The sequence below is a fragment of the Huiozyma naganishii genome, chromosome 7 (genome assembly GCF_000348985.1).
Source record: "Huiozyma naganishii CBS 8797 chromosome 7, complete genome".
In the NCBI taxonomy this organism is placed as follows: Eukaryota; Fungi; Ascomycota; class Saccharomycetes; order Saccharomycetales; family Saccharomycetaceae; genus Huiozyma; species Huiozyma naganishii.
The window spans coordinates 581,963-600,867 of NC_035928.1; the positions used below are offsets into that span (position 1 = coordinate 581,963).

The following is an 18,905-nucleotide window of genomic DNA, read 5'->3' on the forward strand; positions in this document are numbered from 1 at the left end:
GCCTTTGACAGGTGAAGAGATAAGGTAGTAGTGATAGTGCAGGTCTTAGCAGTTTATTACAGACGAAACCGCGTAACGTGTGTGAAATGGGAGGTGACAATGAAGAGACGTTGCCGGGAATCCCGCGGAAACTGGAAAGCGTGGAGGAGCTGATGGTGAAGTGCCAGTGCTGGGTGGAAAAGGATGGGGAGGAGAGGTTTGCAGAGATTCTTTCTATCAACACCAGAAGGGTGCCTCCCAAGTTTTACGTGCACTATCTCAACTTTAATAAGAGACTTGACGAGTGGATCACTTCTGAAAGAATCGATCTGGATAAAGATGTCGTGTTCCCCAGACCTAAAGAACCGGATGCTAGTGAAACTTTACAGCCAGCCAACAGGAGTCACAAGAAGCAGAAAAAGAAGCCCCCCGTGGCATCACCTGCTATACCTGCTGCGCTGTTGGATAGTGGGAGTGAGGCGCCAAGTAGAACGGCCACGCCAGAACCATCAGAAGATGTCATGGATTTGGATAATCTGAACGTCCAAGGTATCACGGATCAAGATATATCACAGGAGGAGGAGATCAAAAAATTGAGGACATCTGGTTCCATGACACAAAACCCGCATGAGGTTGCGAGAGTTAGAAACTTAAACACGGTTGTCATGGGCGAATACGAAATCGAGCCCTGGTACTTCTCCCCCTACCCGGTGGAGTTAACCGACGAGGATCGAATATTCATTGATGATTTTACATTGCAGTACTTTGGATCGGAGAAGCAATACGAGAGGTACAGAAAGAAATGCACGCTGCGACATCCGCCAGGGAACGAGATTTACAGGGACGATTACGTGTCGTTTTTCGAGATCGACGGGAGAAAACAGCGAACCTGGTGTCGAAACCTGTGTCTTTTGTCCAAATTGTTTCTGGACCATAAGACGTTGTACTACGATGTGGACCCTTTCTTGTTCTACTGCATGACTCGAAGGGACGAACTCGGTCACCACTTTGTAGGGTATTTCTCCAAGGAAAAGGAGTCAGTCGATGGGTATAACGTTGCTTGTATTTTGACTCTACCACAGTACCAGAGGATGGGGTTTGGTAGGTTACTGATCCAGTTTTCTTATGAATTGTCTAAAAAGGAGAAGAAAGTTGGGTCCCCTGAGAAACCTCTGTCCGATCTGGGACTGCTATCATACAGAGCGTATTGGACTGATACTTTAATAACGGTGCTTGTGGAGCATGGTAAAGAGATAACGATTGATGAGATCAGCTCGATAACGTCAATGACGACGACTGACATCTTGCACACAGCCAAGACGTTAAATATATTAAGGTACTACAAGGGACAACATATTATCTTTCTGAATGAGGATATACTTGAGCGGTACGAGATCTTGAAGAGTAAGAATAAAAGACACATTGATTTCGAGAAACTGATTTGGAAAGTCCCCGTGTTCACGGCGTCACAACTCAGGTTTGCATGGTAATCATGAACAGGTGAAATATAGACGGGAAATAATGATCGTATGTATGTCTACATATATGTATTTTAATACAAACATGGGTGGGAGAGAGCGCTACCAGAGTTATCTCTCCCTGCATAATTTCCTCCGCTTGGTTTGACCCGTTTACTGGGTTAATGCCTGAATTAGAAGTTTGGATCCGATGCTGACTGAGGACACGGCTCCATCAACCCACAATATGTAATTCTGTATTCTCGCAACCGAATTTGGCTCTGTGTTCATAGTACATTTTCTTGAGACTCTCCACGTACAGGGCATGGTAATGGTCGATGAGTTCCGGGTTTGGTTGGACGTATCTTTCTCTGATGTGGATAGGTTTACCAATGACAATATCCAGTGGGGTTCTGAAGGGCACTAATCCAAAATCGTAGTTGAACAGTCCCCTCGCGAAGAAAATGGGGACTGAGAACCCGAAATATTTTTTAATCCAGAATTGGAACTTGTGTAGGATGGAACCTTCCTCTGTTTCGTACATTTTGAAACAGTCCGTCTCTCCGAACGCGAACACGGGGACGAGACTCGCGTTGCCCGTCTCCAGAGCAAGCTTGATGAACCCCTTCCTCTTGTTAAGGATGAGCTCAAATGCGTCGTCGGACCCAAGGAGGGACTCTCGGACCCCCCCCACGACGATGCAGATAGATTGGCCGTCCGCGAGCACTTTCAAAGCGTTCTTCCGCGAGACAGAGCATATCCCGAGCGCGAGGAGGTAATCCCTGTAGAAGGGGATATGGAACTGTGTGACTAAGGTCAACAGCGATGTGCAAATACCCGGGAACAACCGTGACCAGCCACAACCTTCCGTTGCAAAAGTACCGAACGCGCCAATGGCCCCGACACCGTGAGGGTGATACCCGAATATGTACCTGGGTCCTGTGCGGACCATCTGTTTCTGTTTCATTCCAAACCAGAACCAGTTTCTCTTATATGTACCGTCCCACTCGAAAGTGGGCGGCAGATCTGCCGTCTTGTGTATTGTGATGGGGAAGTACTCGCAGATGTACCTCCAGAGAGGCAGCGACCTGAACCAGGGCGAGAACCTATCCCTTACACGGCCATTAGCTGGCGTCCTATCCACGAAATAGTACACCGCATACGGAATCAAAATGGGCCACACACGCTGTACCGAAATAAGGTACAGCGTGACTACTATGAACAGCACGAAGGAAGAGATGTGCCAAGTGACCGCAAGAGTCTGCAGTCTTCTCCTCAGGGGCACACGTATCGAGCAACAGTACTGTAGCGACGGTTTCGGGGACAGCACGGGTCTCACATCACGGATCTCGCCTTGAGCAGCTTCCTGCGCGTGCGTTTCTCCACCTTCGTGATGCTCAAACCCAGTCGCACGAGCCATTCTCCTACAAGACGGTCTACTGTTTGGAACGAGGCCCCGGGGAAGACCCCAAGGACACCCCCCCGCAACATCAAAATGCCAACCTGGATCCCAGCAACTCTACAGATGTATCCGAAACCTCTTTGAGACTTCCCAGAGCAACAGTGACTACTTCCGCAAAAAACCACATCACTTCCCACGACAGAAACATGCTAGCGCCGCACCCCCACCCCCCACGCAGTCCCCGAGTTCTCGGCGCTGAAAAAAAGAAAAGAAAAGAAATGAAAATTCCGCGGGCGGCGGCCGCCTCCGCGATTCCGGGAATGCCCTTCCGCATCGGGAAAGCCCGCGGCGCGCAAACGAGCCGCGCCCCGTTTCCCCAAAGGGGAAGCCCGCTTGCAGATCCCTCCGCCCGCCTGCGGGACTCCTCTGCGCGCCCCTATACGGCCGCCCGCGTTACCTCAGCGGCCCGGGATCTTGGCTCAGAAACCGCCGCAGGGCCGCACTGCCCGCGTCGTTCCCCGCCGGGGCTCGTTCTCTCGAGGCCCGGATCTCGGAAAAACCTCTTCGTTTCGTCGTTTCCCGCGGCGTTTCTCGGCAGCGCCTCTTAGCGTCGTTTTACTTTTCGTGTTTTCCCGTCGCGTTCTGGGTGTTTGTGGGCATCTGGACTCTCGCTGGCGCAGGATGGGGTTCCCGACGACGACGATGTGCTCGCTGTTTCATGTGCGTTTCGAGCTGAGGCGGGTCCCCCCGGTGGTGCGGTTCATATAAAGAAGCGGATTCTCCCCGGGACCACCTTTCTTGTGTGTTGTGTGTTTTCTTCGTAGTGTTACTGTCTCTCCCCTGTGTGCTCGAGCATAAGCAGGATAATCACTTTTGGAAGGAACATGGGTAAACAATTGAAGGTAGCAAGTGTAGGGAACAGAGGTAGGAGGATTCTCTCCTCGGCGCTCGTGCTTGCAGGGGTGGCCGTCTTCTTGCTTTGCACTTGGAACGATTACGCAGAGGATATATTCAGTGGTGAACAGCACGCAGGACAGGAACATGCGTCTGCTCACATCGCACAGGTGACTGAGCTGTACAGCGACGCTAGGACTGCTACCACAACACTGTACGCTAGCACCACGGTCTCTGCAAAAACTACGAGCACTATCACGGCAGCAGCTGTGGTGGACTCGAAGGAGGCGCAGTTGAACTCGCAGAAAGTGGACCAGGAGATATCCGCAGTGCGGAAGGAGATCGACGCACAGACACAGCCTACAGCGAGAGGTGACAGGAGGAAGAAGAAGAAAGTGCTCGCTACAGAGTTGCTCGCAGATGACGCTCCATGGGATCCACTGTCCACCTTCACTGAGGTCATGAACATGTCCCCAGTCGTGCTGTTCATCAAATCCTCGGAACGGAATTCCCTCGCAGACCACGTCAGGAAAGTGCTTTCCACGGAGTACGAGATCTCGCCAGGCGCAGCCGTGGTAGACCTCGATAAGCACAGGTACGGGGAAGAGTTGCAGAACTATATAGAAACGCAGAAACTGCCAGGTGGGTCCTCGCAACAACTGCCATACTTGTTCGTCAACAGAGTCCCAGTCATCGGTGCTGGAGAGATAGACTCCGTCGCCGAGTTCAAGAGACTCCACTCCACGGGCGCACTGCTCGACCGCTTCAAACAGCTCGCAGAGAGGAAAGTCTTGTTCGAGAAAATCGAACTCCCTTCAAACAATTGAAACGAAACGAACCCCCGACCTTTTTGCATTTCACAGTGTCTCACTCTGTTAAAACCCCTTCATAGCATTTACAATCAATATATATATATATATATACCCTCTCTTTCTATTCTCATTATATTTTATCAAAAATACTTTCACATATATTATCTATTCAGGTGAGACTGCTGGCCCCACAAATTTCTCTCCTTCTAGCAGTTTTGGAAAAGGACCCCGGGATTCCCAGGAGTAGCGTTCTCCACCACTTTAGCAACGCCGGGCAAAGCGACTTCCTCACCAGTGAAAATATCCTTAGCACTCTTAGCACCGTTAGGGTAGCTCACAGCGACAAACTCGCTGACTTTGAACGCTTGACTCGCGTTCCTGATGTTGGCCAGGGCAGCCTTGACAGTAGCGACTTCGTCAAAGTCAATCTCCCTGTGGAACACTTTGTCCGCTGGTTCAACGGCTAGACGCTGCTTCATCAGGGAGACAAACGCCATGGTACGCTTCATTTCCCTTGGCTCGACCTTCTCCTTGATCTTCTTGTTGTCGTCGAGTGTCTGACTGGCAAACATCTCTCTAACAAGTTCAACAACCTTCTCTTGCCATTCGGGGAAGGACTCAGAAATCAACAAGTACAACTTGATAGGCTTCGCAGCGTCCACCTCGGCTCCCTTACCTTTCTTTTTCTTAAGCGCTTGACCCTCCGCTTCTCTGATACTTCTCTGCACACTTCTCACATAGTCCAAAGCAGCAATCGCGGACAAGTCAACGGGTTTGGAGGCAGTGGGGAACTTCGCTGTCTGAACAGAACCAGATTTGTGCAACAATTCACGGTACACGAAGTCCGCAAAATGTGGAGCAATTGGCGCAAGAAGCAACACTTGCGTCTCAATGTAACGCAGCACCAGATCCTTGTGCATGACTTCGGTCGCCTCACGGTAGTAATCTCTTGACGCTTGGAAGTCGAACAGACCATACTTCAAAGCGGTCTTGTAGTTCGTCAATTTGTACTGATGAGCAGTCTTTTCAATCAACGCGTTCATCTCGTTCTCAAAGGAAACGTCGAAGAATTCCGTGATTGGACCCGTTCTCAAAGTATCGATGTTCTTGATAATATCTTCCGCCCATTCTTTCAAGTTGTACAGTCTCAAAATCGCAGCATTCGCATTGGATTCGTCAAAGTTGGCATCCTCAATAGTGTCGCCGGCATCGGCAAGCGCAATACGCGAAGCGTCAGCACCGTATTTCTCAACAGTTTGCTCCAGAGTCATGAAGTTACCAGTAGACTTAGACATCTTTGCGTTGTTCAACATTAAATGACCGTTCGCTCTGACACCCCTTGGCCAGAACTTCTTGGGGAACAAGGCAACATGAGTGTAGATGAAAAACGTCAAATGGTTTGGAATCAAATCCTTACCAGAGATGGAAACATCTAAGGGGTAAAAGTATTCAAACTCTCTTCTTAGAGTACGCAGCGATTTTTCAGAGATTCCACAGGATGGAACTTTGTCAGTACGGTAAAAGATGAAATCAAAAACTTCGTCGGTCATCTGATCAGGAGTAATTCCTAGTGGACCAACTTCCTTACCGTAGTAGTCCTTGAACAACAAGTGTGCAATAGTGTAGAAGGATTGGTATATGGTAGAGTCCGATAAAGATTCGATCAAATATTTGTTGTCCCATGGGAGCTTAGTACCCAAACCGTAACTACGGGAGACGGCCCAGTTCTTCAACCAGTCCAAAACACCCTCGAACGCATTCTTAACTTCTGGAGCGAAGACTTCCATACCTTCCAGACACTCGATGGCTTGCTTTTTCCATTCCTCTTCACCGTAGTCAAGGTACCATTGATCTTCTAGCGAGACGATACAGTCATCACCTGAACGGGAAATCACCTGAGATTCAGGTTCGTTGTAGACAAACGCCTCACCGGTGCTGATCAAATCAGCTTTCACTTTAGCCTTAGCTTCTTCAACCTTTTCACCCTTGTACTTCCCGTAAATCATAACACCGGAATAGTAATCTTCCTTGTAAGCAGCCTTCTTTGCCTCAGCCAACAAGTTGACATCCTTTGGAGACTGGATCTTCTTCTCCTCACACAGAGTTTTGGCGGTGATGTCTCCGTATTTTTCAGTGTGAATGATTGGAACTAAGTCATCAATAACCCATTCGCTCTTGATGCCGTGGTAGTCCGGTTTGTTGATCAAATCCTTGGTAGTCATGTAATCGTCTGGAGAGTTCGTTGGCACACAAGTGACAACACCAGTACCCTTGGTAGCGATAACAGTTTCCATAGGCAAAATTCTTAGTTCGTCGAAGGCGGATAATGGTGCCTTGATCTTGGTACCAATGAAGTCCTTACCACTTACAGTTAAAGCGGCTTTGTAGTCGGCTCTCTTTGGCGTCAGCTTTTGGTAGGACATGTTCTTGAATGCACGCTCAGTCGTTATGTAGTACGAGTCGCCTGCATCGAAAATACCGTAGTTGATCTTTGGAGAAACAAAACAACAGGTTTGACCATACATAGTTTCGGGTCTCAAAGTGGCTGCCACGAAGAAGAATTTCTTGGAGTGGTCCAACTCCTTAGCGCCTTCCAAGATTTTCTTGGCAGCTGGTGCAAATTCGGTCGCTTCAATCTTGATACCAACATATTCTTGAGGGCCGACACCTTCACCGGAGGATCTATCGTGATCCATACAAGCTTGACCGTCCTTCTCGGAGTAAATCGTGTAACGTTCACCGAACTTGATCTTCCCCAACTCCTTTAACCTTATCGTTTGCCATCTAATAAAGGCATCGTAGTACGGGTTGGCATCGGTGGTAACGAAGGAACGTCTCCAGTCAATACGGGAACCCAGCGAAGTACAATCCTTTTGGCACAGCGGTGGGAAATATTCCAACCAGTGGTGTGGGTCAGCAAAACTGTACAGGTCGTCCCTGGAGATACCCAATTGCAGCATAATCTCGAATTGATATTTACCACGGCCCTTCTTGGCCTGGGCCTTTGACTTCTTGGCCTTGAACTTGGTGATATCCTCCAATTCTTTTGGCGTCTCCTCCTTGACAGGCTCCTCGTCCTCTTCAGCTGGTACATTGGAATAGTCCCGGCCAAACATCTCAGCTTCTCTTTTCAACTTGTCCGCACAAGCCAAAATGGGCATACCGGTACAGTGGAACCCCAATGGGAACAAGGCTCTCTTACCGTTCATTCTCTCAAAACCAATTGAAAATTCAACCTTGGATAGAGTGAAACAGTGACCAGCGTGCAGTACACCGTTCATGTATGGGTAGGCCATGGAGGACATGAATTTCGGGTATTTCTCGTGCAACTCCTCGGACGTCATGGTGATGGGTTCATCGTCGATGGAGGGAGCATCAATCTCAAATTGGTGCTCCTCTGCCCAGATTTTTTGGTATTTCTTCTCAATAGCAATTAACGCATCTCTACGGGCTGTGTTTTCCAACACAAAACCTGTTGCTTCAGTAGACATCTCTGTTCGATGACGGTCCACTAACTAAACTTCAACACAGACTATAACGCGGTTCCCAAAGATGCAAACCGAGAGAAGGACTCAGCAACGTCTACCTTTTGTAGTGAAGAATTGAATCTTCGATGAAAGAGTTGAAAAATTTTTATTTTTTTATGAGTGAAAAATATTAATATGTGACACATTTTCCCCGGTAACGGCTTTTGTGACACAGCACTGGTTGCAGTGATGATGTTTCGTCGTTGACTGCTGCGTTTACACAGGCCTCCCGGGGCAGGATGCTCAAAGTGAAGGTGGGTATATATGCTAGTATACATGTTGTTCTATCAAAGAAGTTCATTTTTTTTCTTTATGTGCCTCGGCCAGCGCAGACTAAACTTCAAATCCACGCTTCTTTAATTCATGAACTGTCCAAATCCACGATGACGCTGCGTCGTCCAGGTTGTTTGCGACACTGCTACTCTTAGACTCCACTCCTCCAGTGGTATAGTACTTGCCGTTATCGTTTTCCGCAGATATATCCCGTGACAGTGCGCATCGTAGTGTTCCAATTGCGCCCTGCTCATTTGATACTCCAAAAAAAAAGCCGATGAGTTGGAAGAGCAACCAGAAAAAGATGCCTATGATCGGGAGTCTGGTCCAGTAGCTGAACAGATTGGTGTTCATGACCAGTCCCGGGTGCAACGAAAGACATAACACGTCTGGGTTTTTGATGGCGAGCATTTTGGTTCCCTGGATGAGCGCTGTTTTACTCATCGCGTAGCGAAACCAAGTGAAGATTAAATTAGGAGGGAATTTGAAACTCTGGCTCAATTTCCAGTACGTAAACTCCAAATTGTGTCCGATCGAAGAGAGCGATATTACTCGACTGTCGCCTTTTTTGAGTAAGGGCAGTAACCTCATTGTCAAGAGAAAATGGGAAATGTAGTTAGTCTGCAACTGTACTTCGAATCCGTCCTTCGTTTCTTCGTAGGGAACGGCCATTATGCCAGCGTTATTGATCAAGACGTCTACCTTTTCTTCCAACTTTTCAATCTTCGCGGCGGCCCGCTCCACGCAGTTCAGATCTCTTAAATCTAAATGAATGTACCGTAGGCTTCCGAAAATTGCGTTTCGCAGTAATGTATCCTTGGGACTCATAATAACCCGCGTCTCTGCCTCCTTCACGATTTCCTGTATCACCTTATTGACCCTATGCGAATTCATGCCGCACATGTATATGACGTAACCGTGTAGGTACATGTGTAAACTTGTATAGTATCCTATCCCGCCGGTCCCCCCCGTTATCACCGCAACCTTCCTTTCTTTAGCAGGGTCATAGTACGGCAATGTATCTGGATCAAACATTACCTCACCTACAACTGCAGCCTTGCGATTAGGAACAGGCCTCTTCTTTCGTTGCCAATTTATACCTACTTGAACTGAATGAAAAGGCTTACAAAAATTTTCCAAATCTTTTCACAATTGCGATGCGGCTGGAAGAACAGTCCCCTCGAGTAAGGTCCGAGCAAGTTGACTGGAACAAAAGATAATAATGGACTACGAGGAGATACTCTTTGGGCTGAAACCACTACTTACTGCGGAGTCCCTGGATTCCCTTTTAGTGAATGATGATTTTCTACAAAAGTCTCTACAATTCTTGGACAATCTCGCTGTAAGTCTGAGATCTCCGGAGAACCGGGATTTGGTACGGGATACCGGAATTTTCGGTGAATTGTTGCGTCTACTGGAGAGGACTCTGGCTAGTGCATTTGGGAAACCTGCACTCCCCTCAGGTAATACTGCCCACTGGAGACTAAGCTCGGAATTGATCAGATGTGTGGCAAATTGCTTGGTTGACAATGATACCAACAGACATTATCTTTTGGAACACGAGTATGGTTTAACTACGGATCAGAATACGCTATTCTATTACATTAGTCAGATCTTAGAGTTGGAGAAATTGCCCTTTGAGGAAACCCAAAATGACCAACTTCTTTTGGAGATTCACATGAGATCCATAGTCACGATGAAAAACCTCTGCTTGGACAATGAAAGCTGTACAAACAGAGTTTTACCCCAAATGCGTACACACCTCCTCAAATTCTTAGAGCACACCTTGTCAGGTTATTCAGAGGATGGCGAAAATGTCGTCCTTGCAAGCGATTTACTAGTAGATTGCCTTTCAGTCACAACAAAGAACAGTACGTCACACGATTGCGAGGTTCTTGCCAATTGTATCCTTCAAACCTCAGCATCATTGGAAAGTACCGTGCTTTGTGATGGTGAAGTGAACGACAAGGAAGAGGGCGAGGAGAATGAGGAATCAGACACTACGAGCTCCGATCCGGATACGGACATTTTGTTCAATATTTCGCAAGGTTTGGAAATAATAGTTTCCAACCAAAGCAATTTGAAGATAGACTCCTCCATCGTACCATCCATGCAGGAACAATTATTAAGTGCCCTGGATAATCTGTCATCAAAAATATTTACGAATAAACTGATTATAATGAGAAGAATTATGAGTATAGCTGGGCACATATCGGCCAATCTGACCTGTTGCAACAGGGATGAAAGGAATATATGCTTAGATATTCTGAAGACAAATATGAATGACTACACTGTTGCCACCGCTCTACTGATTCTAACAAACTCAATATCGGAAAGAGCGGACGTTGACGCCATAATAGAAGGTATCACTCTCGAGGAGCTTATTAACGTCGAAACTGTACTGAAGGATCCGTTTCAATACCAGGGATACCTTGATATCCTTAAAAAAGTCTTTAATATGAACAATGCGATGTTCCTACAAACACCCGCTGCAAAGAAACTCTTTGATTTTTGTCAGAAATGCTCTGCGCAATTAGCATACTTTGAAAACCTGTCGCCATTGTTAGATAGTTTATTGAAGAAGGTGATAACGGTGTTTCCGAGCTCCACATTACTGACACTGGCGACTGCACCAAATTCTAGTGTACTGAGAGTGGTGCAAGAGAGGGGTAGTGTATTATCCTGCTTGCTACTGGATAAACTGCTAGTTGCAAGAACGCAGCCTCCTAACACAATAGTAGAGAACTTACTTGTCAAGGCGTTCAAATTTGAAGAGGGACCAGCAAGCTTCACTGCAGGTGGAAGTGGCGTTTCCGTCGAGTTTTTGTTTCAAATGACCAAGACCGTCGGAATTTACATACGTAATTGCGAACTGGCGAAGGTTTCATTGGAGGATATTCTTTTGTTCAGGGGCGAAATTGTGCCGAAGTTGGACCAGTTGCTTGCGACCGCTCTAAATTTGAAAAATAAACCGGATAATGGGAGTAAGAGTGTGTTTAATAACGGGAGGTTTATTGCTGGCATTATCTTGAACCTCTCGAAGATACACGCCGAATCCAATCCCCAACTAGCAGAGCTGGTGACCTTAAGCGGAAAGTTTTTTTAAAACATTTTCCACCAAAGTAAAAATAGCTTATGTACATATACATACACGTATAGATAACTCAGGAGATGTGTGTATGTGTGTGTGGTAACTTCAGGCACAACAACCACACCTTCCGTTAAGGGAAGGTTTTGCAAATCCCGAAGACCTCAAAAACTTGATTTTCATTATATAACAATAGAGATCTTGTTCCCAATCGGGAAACATCTTAACATTTGGCGTTTTCGCGTTTTCGTGTCACAAAATCAAACAAACATTTCAACCTGAATAAACGAACAAATACGCGAAATGCCAGAACCGCTTGGCACCCTTGATCCAGGATATATATAAGCTAACGACTGTTACCGGTGTTATCCGTTTGGTGTCCTCGTGTGCGATGTTAGAGAGCTTATCCATTTTTTTTCGTGGGTTATTCCTTGATTCCTTGTTAAAAGAATTTTGGCCATTTAAATCCTTTTCTTAACTCTTTCATAGTAATCTCAACAAGAACAGACATCTTTGAACTTTCAGATTAAAGCAAGTGAACTCAGAACAACTCTCCGGTTCTCTTTTACCACTTTTTTATTTCCCAACTTATACAATCTTTTAAACGAACTCCATTTGAATTTGCTTCGAAGTATATCACTCAGAACTTCTCACACAATTCAAACTATTCTAAATCCTACCCTAGTCATTCCTTACAAAACTTTTGTTATTTTTTTCTCTTCATCTTCTCTTCCTCTAATTCTGTTCTCAAATTACTATTAACAATTCAAAATGCTCTTCAAAGAAATCTCCGCTATCCTGATCGCAGGCCTTTCTGTCGCTTCCGCTGCGTTTACTAACCAGACAACCACTGAGGTTTTAAACAACAATGGGCTTACTACAACTCTAGCCCCAGACTATTCTGTTATGCCAAAATTGACTACTAGCACATACAGTGATGCCACTACAACTTATTTGGTTACCGCTACTGTTTACTATACAGTATGGCAAACCAAACCTACAACTGCAACGGGGGGAACCACCACTCCTGCAATTGTCAACAAGGAGGAGGAAAAAGCCGTTGTCAGTGCTACCACCACTTTTAACGCACCATCTTCAATTGCCTCCATTCAATCCAAGGTCAGCACACTCTCCTCTGAGAGAAAATCTGCCTTGATCGAGGACAAAAGCACTTCCACGATTACTACCACCTTGTACACTACTATAACTCAAAAGAGCGCACAAACTGCTAACGGTTGTGCTCCAGTTACTAAATTTGTTACCGTTAGTGCTGCGCAGACTGAGACTGTAACTGTAAACGCTGACCCAGTCACTGCTTACGTCACTGTCACAGCTTCTCCATCGAACGCACTTTGGTCCAACACTACCTCAAAGAATTAATAAGTTTACGTAATTGCTAGTTAGCTGCTCTAATATGGACTATTTCTCTACGTATTACAACCTCTTTTTTGTAAACACTGATATCTCCTCAAGGTATCATTTTCATGCTAATATGTTTTGTTGTGGCTTAGAGAGCGGTAGATAGCTTAGCGGTGGTATTATGAACCTATCAACTTTTCATGCACTTCTGCGAAGAGTTTTGCTGCTTTGAGTTTAACTTCTTCAAACTGTAAGAGACTGTTTAGGTTCTTCCTTAACAGACTGAAAGTTTCTTCGAACTTCCCCAGTTGGAAAAGAACCTCACTGAGAAGCACCAAACACCGTGAACTTTGCAATGGATTCCCATTTATTCTACTTCTTTCGATCATCTTGGCCAGGAGAGGCAGAGATCGGGATCCTACGCCTCCCTTGATGAGTACTTCGCACTCTGCGACTTCAAATTCAAAGATCCATCTGTTATCTCTCACAGGGCTGGTGCACTCATCGATGTATTCACATACTTTCTCCATTGCTTGACTCAAACTTCCAGTTTCCAAGATATATCGTATTTCTACCAATTGCAATTTCATCTGCTGCTCATATTTCAGTGTCGGGAGTTCCAATATGGGCAACAACAGTTTCATTTCCCCTAGGTCTCTTGTTTTCAACGCGTTGTCGATCTGTAAATCTAGGGGGTCTTCATCGTAGAATTGGCGATACACTTTGGTGACGGACTGGTATCCTATTACATCCCACATTTTGCAACAAAACGCAAACGATTCACGAGACCAACGCTTGCTTTGATCCTGTTGCAAGGCAATGGTCAAGAACTGGAATGCACATTCAAGAATATGGACCACATCACTGTTTTCCCCCAGTGCGATCAACGTTTCTGCCTGATAAGCACCTTCAAATATGAGAACACTGTTATTGCCCGAATGTTTTTTCAGATTCCCAATGACTTTATTCACTTTGTCCTGTAGCGACACAGATTCTCGGGGATGCTCCTCTATGTATTTTAGTATCGCCAAGTGTATCAGGTTCAAAGTCTTAACATCTCTGTTATCACGAGCAATCTTAAACGCTTCAAGAAAAGCGGAAACGGGTGCCTCCTTATCATTAAACTTCAGGTGAAACAGACCAAGACTCAATAACGATATATGGAAATCTGCCTGTGAGTTTTTAGCCAGCATGTAATCATAATAACTGTGTAGTGAATCAAGTGCGTCCTGGTAGCGGTGCTCTTGTACAAAATGGAGATAGTTCAACATATGCACAGTGGGGAATACGGCCAAATCCTGTAGCGAAAGATTGTCGATCAGCTTATTTAACCGTTCTGTTTCAAAAGGGTTCGGTGCCTCATCTTCAATCAACCTTTGCAGTTCTGCGTTCAATATGTTCTGTAAATGGTCCTGTGACACCATTATCGTACCAGCCGAGTTTAGATCCTTCTTTAACCCCTGTGTCAGACCTTTGAAAATGTCGATCATTTCTTTATCTTCCCCCAAGTTGTCATGGACTTGATCATTGTTCCATATGGGGATCGAACATTGAAATTGGCTTAACTTGCCCAGTAATATGTCATCCGCGCAGTCTATGAAATTTTGGTAAAAGTGCTTCAAGTTATCCATCAACGCATTCCTATCGTCGAAAGTACTGACGGAAGTTACAGTGGAGCAGTTATCAATATACTGACCCAAATAGCTTCCCCTAGTAATATTCAACCCTTTCAAATGTCGTATTAGCAGTACAATGTGCTCAAACAGCTGTATTTGCTTCAATGTCTTGAGCAACTTCAAAACCGCGGTGTCTTTATCAGTGGGACCGTGCTCCATGAGGCATCGAACCACACTGCTCAATACGGGTAAAAGAGGCTCTTGCCCAGGCTCGTACAAAATCTGTTTATCAAACATGCCCTTAAACCTCTGTGGTGTCAGAGTACCAGAAACCAACACCAGGATGCATCTGAGGGGTACTTTGAGCTCCTGCGATAAATGAAGTTGGATCAACGCTAGCACTGCTACGTCGTAAGGTGTCAGCGTCGTGGTCACAACAAACTGCTCTCTTACTGCCGGTGCACCTTCATCCGCCAACATGCTATCTGGGCCACTCTAAAAGGTAAGAGTAACGTTGCAGGGTCCCTCTCAACGATCAACGTACACGTTATAACGGCGCAAGGTAGCTTAAACTTGTTTTATTAATTCAATGTCACATACATATAATACAGAGTGCCAAAATGCGAGTAGTTGTCTTACTCTAGGTATCTATGCGCAGTAAGGACCAGTGCGTTGTTGGGGAGTTGTCCCGGTACTGGAAGCAGGATCTTCACTTTCTGTCGCCTTTCGTTGACTTCTGTGATGAGGCCGAATCCCAATATGGGACTCGCCATGACCTCCTCCGGTCTGGCCCTTCTCGGTGCAGTGGTGATCACCACGAGTGCGTGTTGCAAATTACTCTGGTCCACGGGGACCGGGATGAATTCCAATTTGGAGGCATCTGGATGTTCCACGAGATCCATTGTTCCCCTGGGTTTCCAAACTGTTAGATCTTGAGAATCGACGCTGATCATGTACGGACTCAGCACCGTGTTCAAATCCCCGTAGAAATAATCACGTATAGCGTTTCTTTGTAGCAGTCTCTTGTACACGTCGTCGACTGGGACGGCACCCGTGAGTGGTGGGATCCGTATGATGCTGTTTCTATCGATGATTTGTGAGAGCGTGTCGAGTGTTTCGACCCAGTGTTCGTCTTCTGGGGCCAACACGACTATGACGTCTACTCCCAGCTGTTTGATTACCGCCTGTAAGATCTGCGGGTTATTTAACGCTGAAGCTGGTGTATCCACAATCCACCCTGACCGCTGAACCACGGAGTCCTGCTGCGTCCTCTCTCTGACCCCACTGCTCAACTGTCTAACGGTTTCTAAGTACAGTTCTAGATTCTCTCCAATGAGTTCCAGTCCAAAGTTCTTCACCAGTGGTTGCTTCCCGTGTAACTGCGTAGCACCGCTGGTCAGTGTCTGACCCCATTGAGGTGACTGCAAGTCGAGCAGATCTGACACTGGTGTCGCAGTGAGACACCCTGGCGGAGCCAGTATTGGTTCCTGAGGATCTAGGTTAACCATCACGGGCTGGTAATCCCTGTACTTGATTGCGTAAGAGCAGAGTGTTCTGCACAATGCGGTTTTCCCTACCTGGGCTTCACCCAAGACGATCACTTTTGGACCCTCGAAGGACGAGTTTCTAAGCTTCTCCAGGGCAAAGTGTAAGTTGTAGACGTATTTTGCTGTCGAGTTAGCAGCAACACGGTTTGTCACAAACTCAGCGAGGTCTGGGATCACCGAAGTGCATCTCCAAGTGAGAGTCGTCTCCTCAATGGCGAACAGAGAGAACTTCCAATCCTGGAAAGTGTACTCCACGTCGTTGGCCAACTCTGTGCCAAACACCTCTGCAACACCGCTGACCACTTTCAGCGAGACCCTCGCGTCTCTCGGTGGGTCCACGAACCACTGTTGTCCCATGGGGATGACCAGCGTCCGGGACTCGTTGGTATCCGTGATGAACGAGTTCGCAGAACCGTCTGCTGCGTCACCCGTGGCAACATCAATCCCTGGAAGTACACCTGTATCGAGCGACATGTGCTGGGGCGATGCGTATGTTATCAACGGTACCGTTGTGTCTTAGCAGTGCTGCTCTTCTTAGTGTTCAATTGCAATTGAATAAAGGCTTTAAAGAGAACTTACAGTAACGCACAAGACGTAAGCCGGTCTCCTTTACATACAGTTTACGTAGTAGTTTATCGGGGTTTTCATGGCGTCTCACCCTCTGGCAAGCAACGTGGGGTCGTTCTTGGACCGTAGGGCGTACTCTGTCCAGGATCCGTCGTAGAGTTTGACATCGTTGAGTCCCATTTGCTCTAGGGCTGTTTTGATGATACACCCGGTGATCCCGGTCCCGCACATACACACTGTGGGCTTCTTCGGATCCAATTGAGCGCCGTTGTTGAACTTAGCGATGGTTTCGTTAACGAGTTTAGCGGTCTCCTCGGGGGACTCCGGGTACAGTTTCTGGTCCTCGGTCCCTGTGGGTCCCTGCAGTAGTAGCCCACCAAAGGGTAGAGATTGGGCACCTGGGACGTGGCCCGAGGGGATCTCTTTTCTTGGTTCGGGCGCCTCAGCGGTGAACCGTGGGTTCGCTCTTGCGTCGAACAAGTTAATCTTCCCCGAGGCAAAGTCTTCGTTACGGACATGTTCCACGATCTGCTCATAACTGACGATCTGGTCAGCGGTGTGGTCCACTTGGGACTCGTACACTGTGCGTGGGAAGCGTGTCTCAGAGTCCATAGTCGTGTCCTCGAGGGGCAAACCGGCAGCCCTGTACGAGTTGTAGTTGTTCAACAGGTACAATTCCTTGTGACCAAACAGCGCTAGGGTCCATGCTGCCCGTGGACTACTGAAGTTACCCACACGGTCGTACACGACGAGTGTGTCATCCGTGCGCAACCCCAACTGGCCCATCTTCTCGTTGAAAACCGCTAGCGAGGGGGCCATATGCGGGAAGGGGGACTCCACGTCCTTCACGCTGTCAATATCGAAGAACACAGACTGTGGGATGCGGACCCCTGGCATCTTAAACTCTTCGAACGCATCCCTTGCGACGTTCGGCATGAACCACGTCGCATCGAGCGCCACAAGCCGTGTGCCCCCTTGAACACACTTCTCCGCCAACTTCCCAAACTCAGCACCGTTCAGCAACTTGTACAACATCTCGCAGAACTCACGGTACCCTCCAGCGACGACAACCCAACCTTCACAGTGGCAGTCAAAGTCTTCGATTCCAAAGAGTAAAATTTTATAAACTGTTGATGCGATGAGTTGCGATGCCCTCTCTCTGAAATTGCAAAGACACAACGCCACAACACGACGATGCCGCTGTCTAAGTCTCTGTCGAAGATCCACAAGAACATCAAGGCGGCGCGGAAGGCCACGGGGAAGCCCGCCGGGGTGATCCACCCGAACGGGCGGCGGTTCAAGCAGTTGAACCGTGCGACGCTGCGGGAGGAGAAGTTGGCTTTGAAGAAACGGTTGCATTTCGACCGCCGCGCCTGTGAGTTGCAGCGGGTCAAGTTTATCCAGGACTTGGTGAACTCGGAGGAGTGGTCCTCGAAGACCAGTTTCTCCCTGGAGGAGACCGTGGAGTTCATATCGTTGTTCATTGCACGGGACGACGCAGAGTTGGATGCACTTGTCGAGAAGAGACGCAAGGACAGGCCGCCCTCGAAGAGGCAGGAGTCCCTGCAGCAGAGGCGCGAGGTGGAGCAACGCGAGTTGGAGACTGGGTTTCTCGTGCCGGACCTTACCTCTGAGGCGAACGTCAAGTTCCTGAGACAATGGGACAACGACCTCGGTGCGATGTCCACTTTACAAACGGTGCGTGTTGATGCGACCGCGACGCAGGTGAGCAAATAGACTCCATGTACAATATACAACTACTACAACATCTACTACTACTACTACTAAGATATAATATTGAATGTTACAAAGAAACGTCACTGACAAGACGTTACAGACAGAGAAGAGCCACAACAGCAGCAGCCACAACGATGTCTGTAGCAATTGACAACGTGTACAGCAACAACGAGGGCATGTTCGCCAAGCTGTGCTCAGCGTGCAACAGCAGCGGCGCTGGCGTTGCCGGTTCTGCGGCCGGTCGCGACTCCATCCAGCAGATCGTATACTTTGGCGAGGTCCCTGTCGGGGCATTGCAGACTACCCTGCAGCAGAAGAAACGGTCCGCGGAGGTGCCCAAGGGACAGCAGATCAACCTGCTTGCCGTGCTCCCCGCGTACAGCAAGAAACCAGAGATCAGAGAACAGATGTTGCAGTGGGTAGAAACGCAATGTACCAAGAACCATCAGCACTTGGTGTACGTCCAATTGGACGACACAGCAGAGGAACAACTACACGAATGGTATACCACCCAGGGGTTCCAAAGGAACCCAGAGACCCCAACGCTGTACGAGAAGCAGCTGTAGAGGTGCCCTGCTGGCCATCTCACTGTCATAGTATGTAAGGCGACTCTTTTGTAGTGAAAAATTTTTATTAACAGTTTGGAG

The 18,905-nt window shown here is 47.4% G+C and overlaps 12 protein-coding genes across 12 annotated transcripts; 6 read left to right on the top strand and 6 right to left on the bottom strand.

Moving 5' to 3' along the window:
* Positions 1-86: 86 nt before the first annotated feature.
* Positions 87-1,469, top strand: ESA1 (NuA4 histone acetyltransferase complex catalytic subunit ESA1; the record flags this gene model as incomplete). Its single annotated transcript, XM_022609132.1, has 1 exon — positions 87-1,469. The coding sequence occupies one exon, from the start codon at positions 87-89 to the stop codon at positions 1,467-1,469; it is 1,383 nt and encodes a 460-aa protein (XP_022465558.1).
* A 202-nt stretch (positions 1,470-1,671) lies between these two features.
* DGA1 (diacylglycerol O-acyltransferase) lies at positions 1,672-2,856 on the bottom strand (the record flags this gene model as incomplete). Its single annotated transcript, XM_022609133.1, has 1 exon — positions 1,672-2,856. One exon carries the CDS (start codon positions 2,854-2,856, stop codon positions 1,672-1,674), a length of 1,185 nt encoding a protein of 394 aa, XP_022465559.1.
* Positions 2,857-3,722: 866 nt separating this feature from the next.
* KNAG0G02580 (pheromone-regulated protein PRM4) lies at positions 3,723-4,559 on the top strand (the record flags this gene model as incomplete). Its single annotated transcript, XM_022609134.1, has 1 exon — positions 3,723-4,559. One exon carries the CDS (start codon positions 3,723-3,725, stop codon positions 4,557-4,559), a length of 837 nt encoding a protein of 278 aa, XP_022465560.1.
* Positions 4,560-4,750: 191 nt separating this feature from the next.
* CDC60 (leucine--tRNA ligase CDC60) lies at positions 4,751-8,035 on the bottom strand (the record flags this gene model as incomplete). The annotated part of the gene is made up of 1 exon (XM_022609135.1): positions 4,751-8,035. One exon carries the CDS (start codon positions 8,033-8,035, stop codon positions 4,751-4,753), a length of 3,285 nt encoding a protein of 1,094 aa, XP_022465561.1.
* A 369-nt stretch (positions 8,036-8,404) lies between these two features.
* On the bottom strand, positions 8,405-9,379 carry ENV9 (Env9p; the record flags this gene model as incomplete). The annotated part of the gene is made up of 1 exon (XM_022609136.1): positions 8,405-9,379. One exon carries the CDS (start codon positions 9,377-9,379, stop codon positions 8,405-8,407), a length of 975 nt encoding a protein of 324 aa, XP_022465562.1.
* Positions 9,380-9,566: 187 nt separating this feature from the next.
* Positions 9,567-11,450, top strand: BEM4 (Bem4p; the record flags this gene model as incomplete). Its single annotated transcript, XM_022609137.1, has 1 exon — positions 9,567-11,450. One exon carries the CDS (start codon positions 9,567-9,569, stop codon positions 11,448-11,450), a length of 1,884 nt encoding a protein of 627 aa, XP_022465563.1.
* Positions 11,451-12,203: 753 nt separating this feature from the next.
* On the top strand, positions 12,204-12,812 carry SRL1 (Srl1p; the record flags this gene model as incomplete). Its single annotated transcript, XM_022609138.1, has 1 exon — positions 12,204-12,812. One exon carries the CDS (start codon positions 12,204-12,206, stop codon positions 12,810-12,812), a length of 609 nt encoding a protein of 202 aa, XP_022465564.1.
* Positions 12,813-12,970: 158 nt separating this feature from the next.
* Positions 12,971-14,887, bottom strand: APC5 (anaphase promoting complex subunit 5; the record flags this gene model as incomplete). Its single annotated transcript, XM_022609139.1, has 1 exon — positions 12,971-14,887. The coding sequence occupies one exon, from the start codon at positions 14,885-14,887 to the stop codon at positions 12,971-12,973; it is 1,917 nt and encodes a 638-aa protein (XP_022465565.1).
* Positions 14,888-15,042: 155 nt separating this feature from the next.
* On the bottom strand, positions 15,043-16,428 carry CLP1 (cleavage polyadenylation factor subunit CLP1; the record flags this gene model as incomplete). Its single annotated transcript, XM_022609140.1, has 1 exon — positions 15,043-16,428. The coding sequence occupies one exon, from the start codon at positions 16,426-16,428 to the stop codon at positions 15,043-15,045; it is 1,386 nt and encodes a 461-aa protein (XP_022465566.1).
* A 180-nt stretch (positions 16,429-16,608) lies between these two features.
* On the bottom strand, positions 16,609-17,556 carry TUM1 (thiosulfate sulfurtransferase; the record flags this gene model as incomplete). The annotated part of the gene is made up of 1 exon (XM_022609142.1): positions 16,609-17,556. The coding sequence occupies one exon, from the start codon at positions 17,554-17,556 to the stop codon at positions 16,609-16,611; it is 948 nt and encodes a 315-aa protein (XP_022465567.1).
* A 159-nt stretch (positions 17,557-17,715) lies between these two features.
* On the top strand, positions 17,716-18,258 carry TMA16 (Tma16p; the record flags this gene model as incomplete). Its single annotated transcript, XM_022609143.1, has 1 exon — positions 17,716-18,258. One exon carries the CDS (start codon positions 17,716-17,718, stop codon positions 18,256-18,258), a length of 543 nt encoding a protein of 180 aa, XP_022465568.1.
* Positions 18,259-18,392: 134 nt separating this feature from the next.
* Positions 18,393-18,824, top strand: NAT5 (peptide alpha-N-acetyltransferase subunit NAT5; the record flags this gene model as incomplete). Its single annotated transcript, XM_022609144.1, has 1 exon — positions 18,393-18,824. The coding sequence occupies one exon, from the start codon at positions 18,393-18,395 to the stop codon at positions 18,822-18,824; it is 432 nt and encodes a 143-aa protein (XP_022465569.1).
* Between the last annotated feature and the right edge of the window lie 81 nt (positions 18,825-18,905).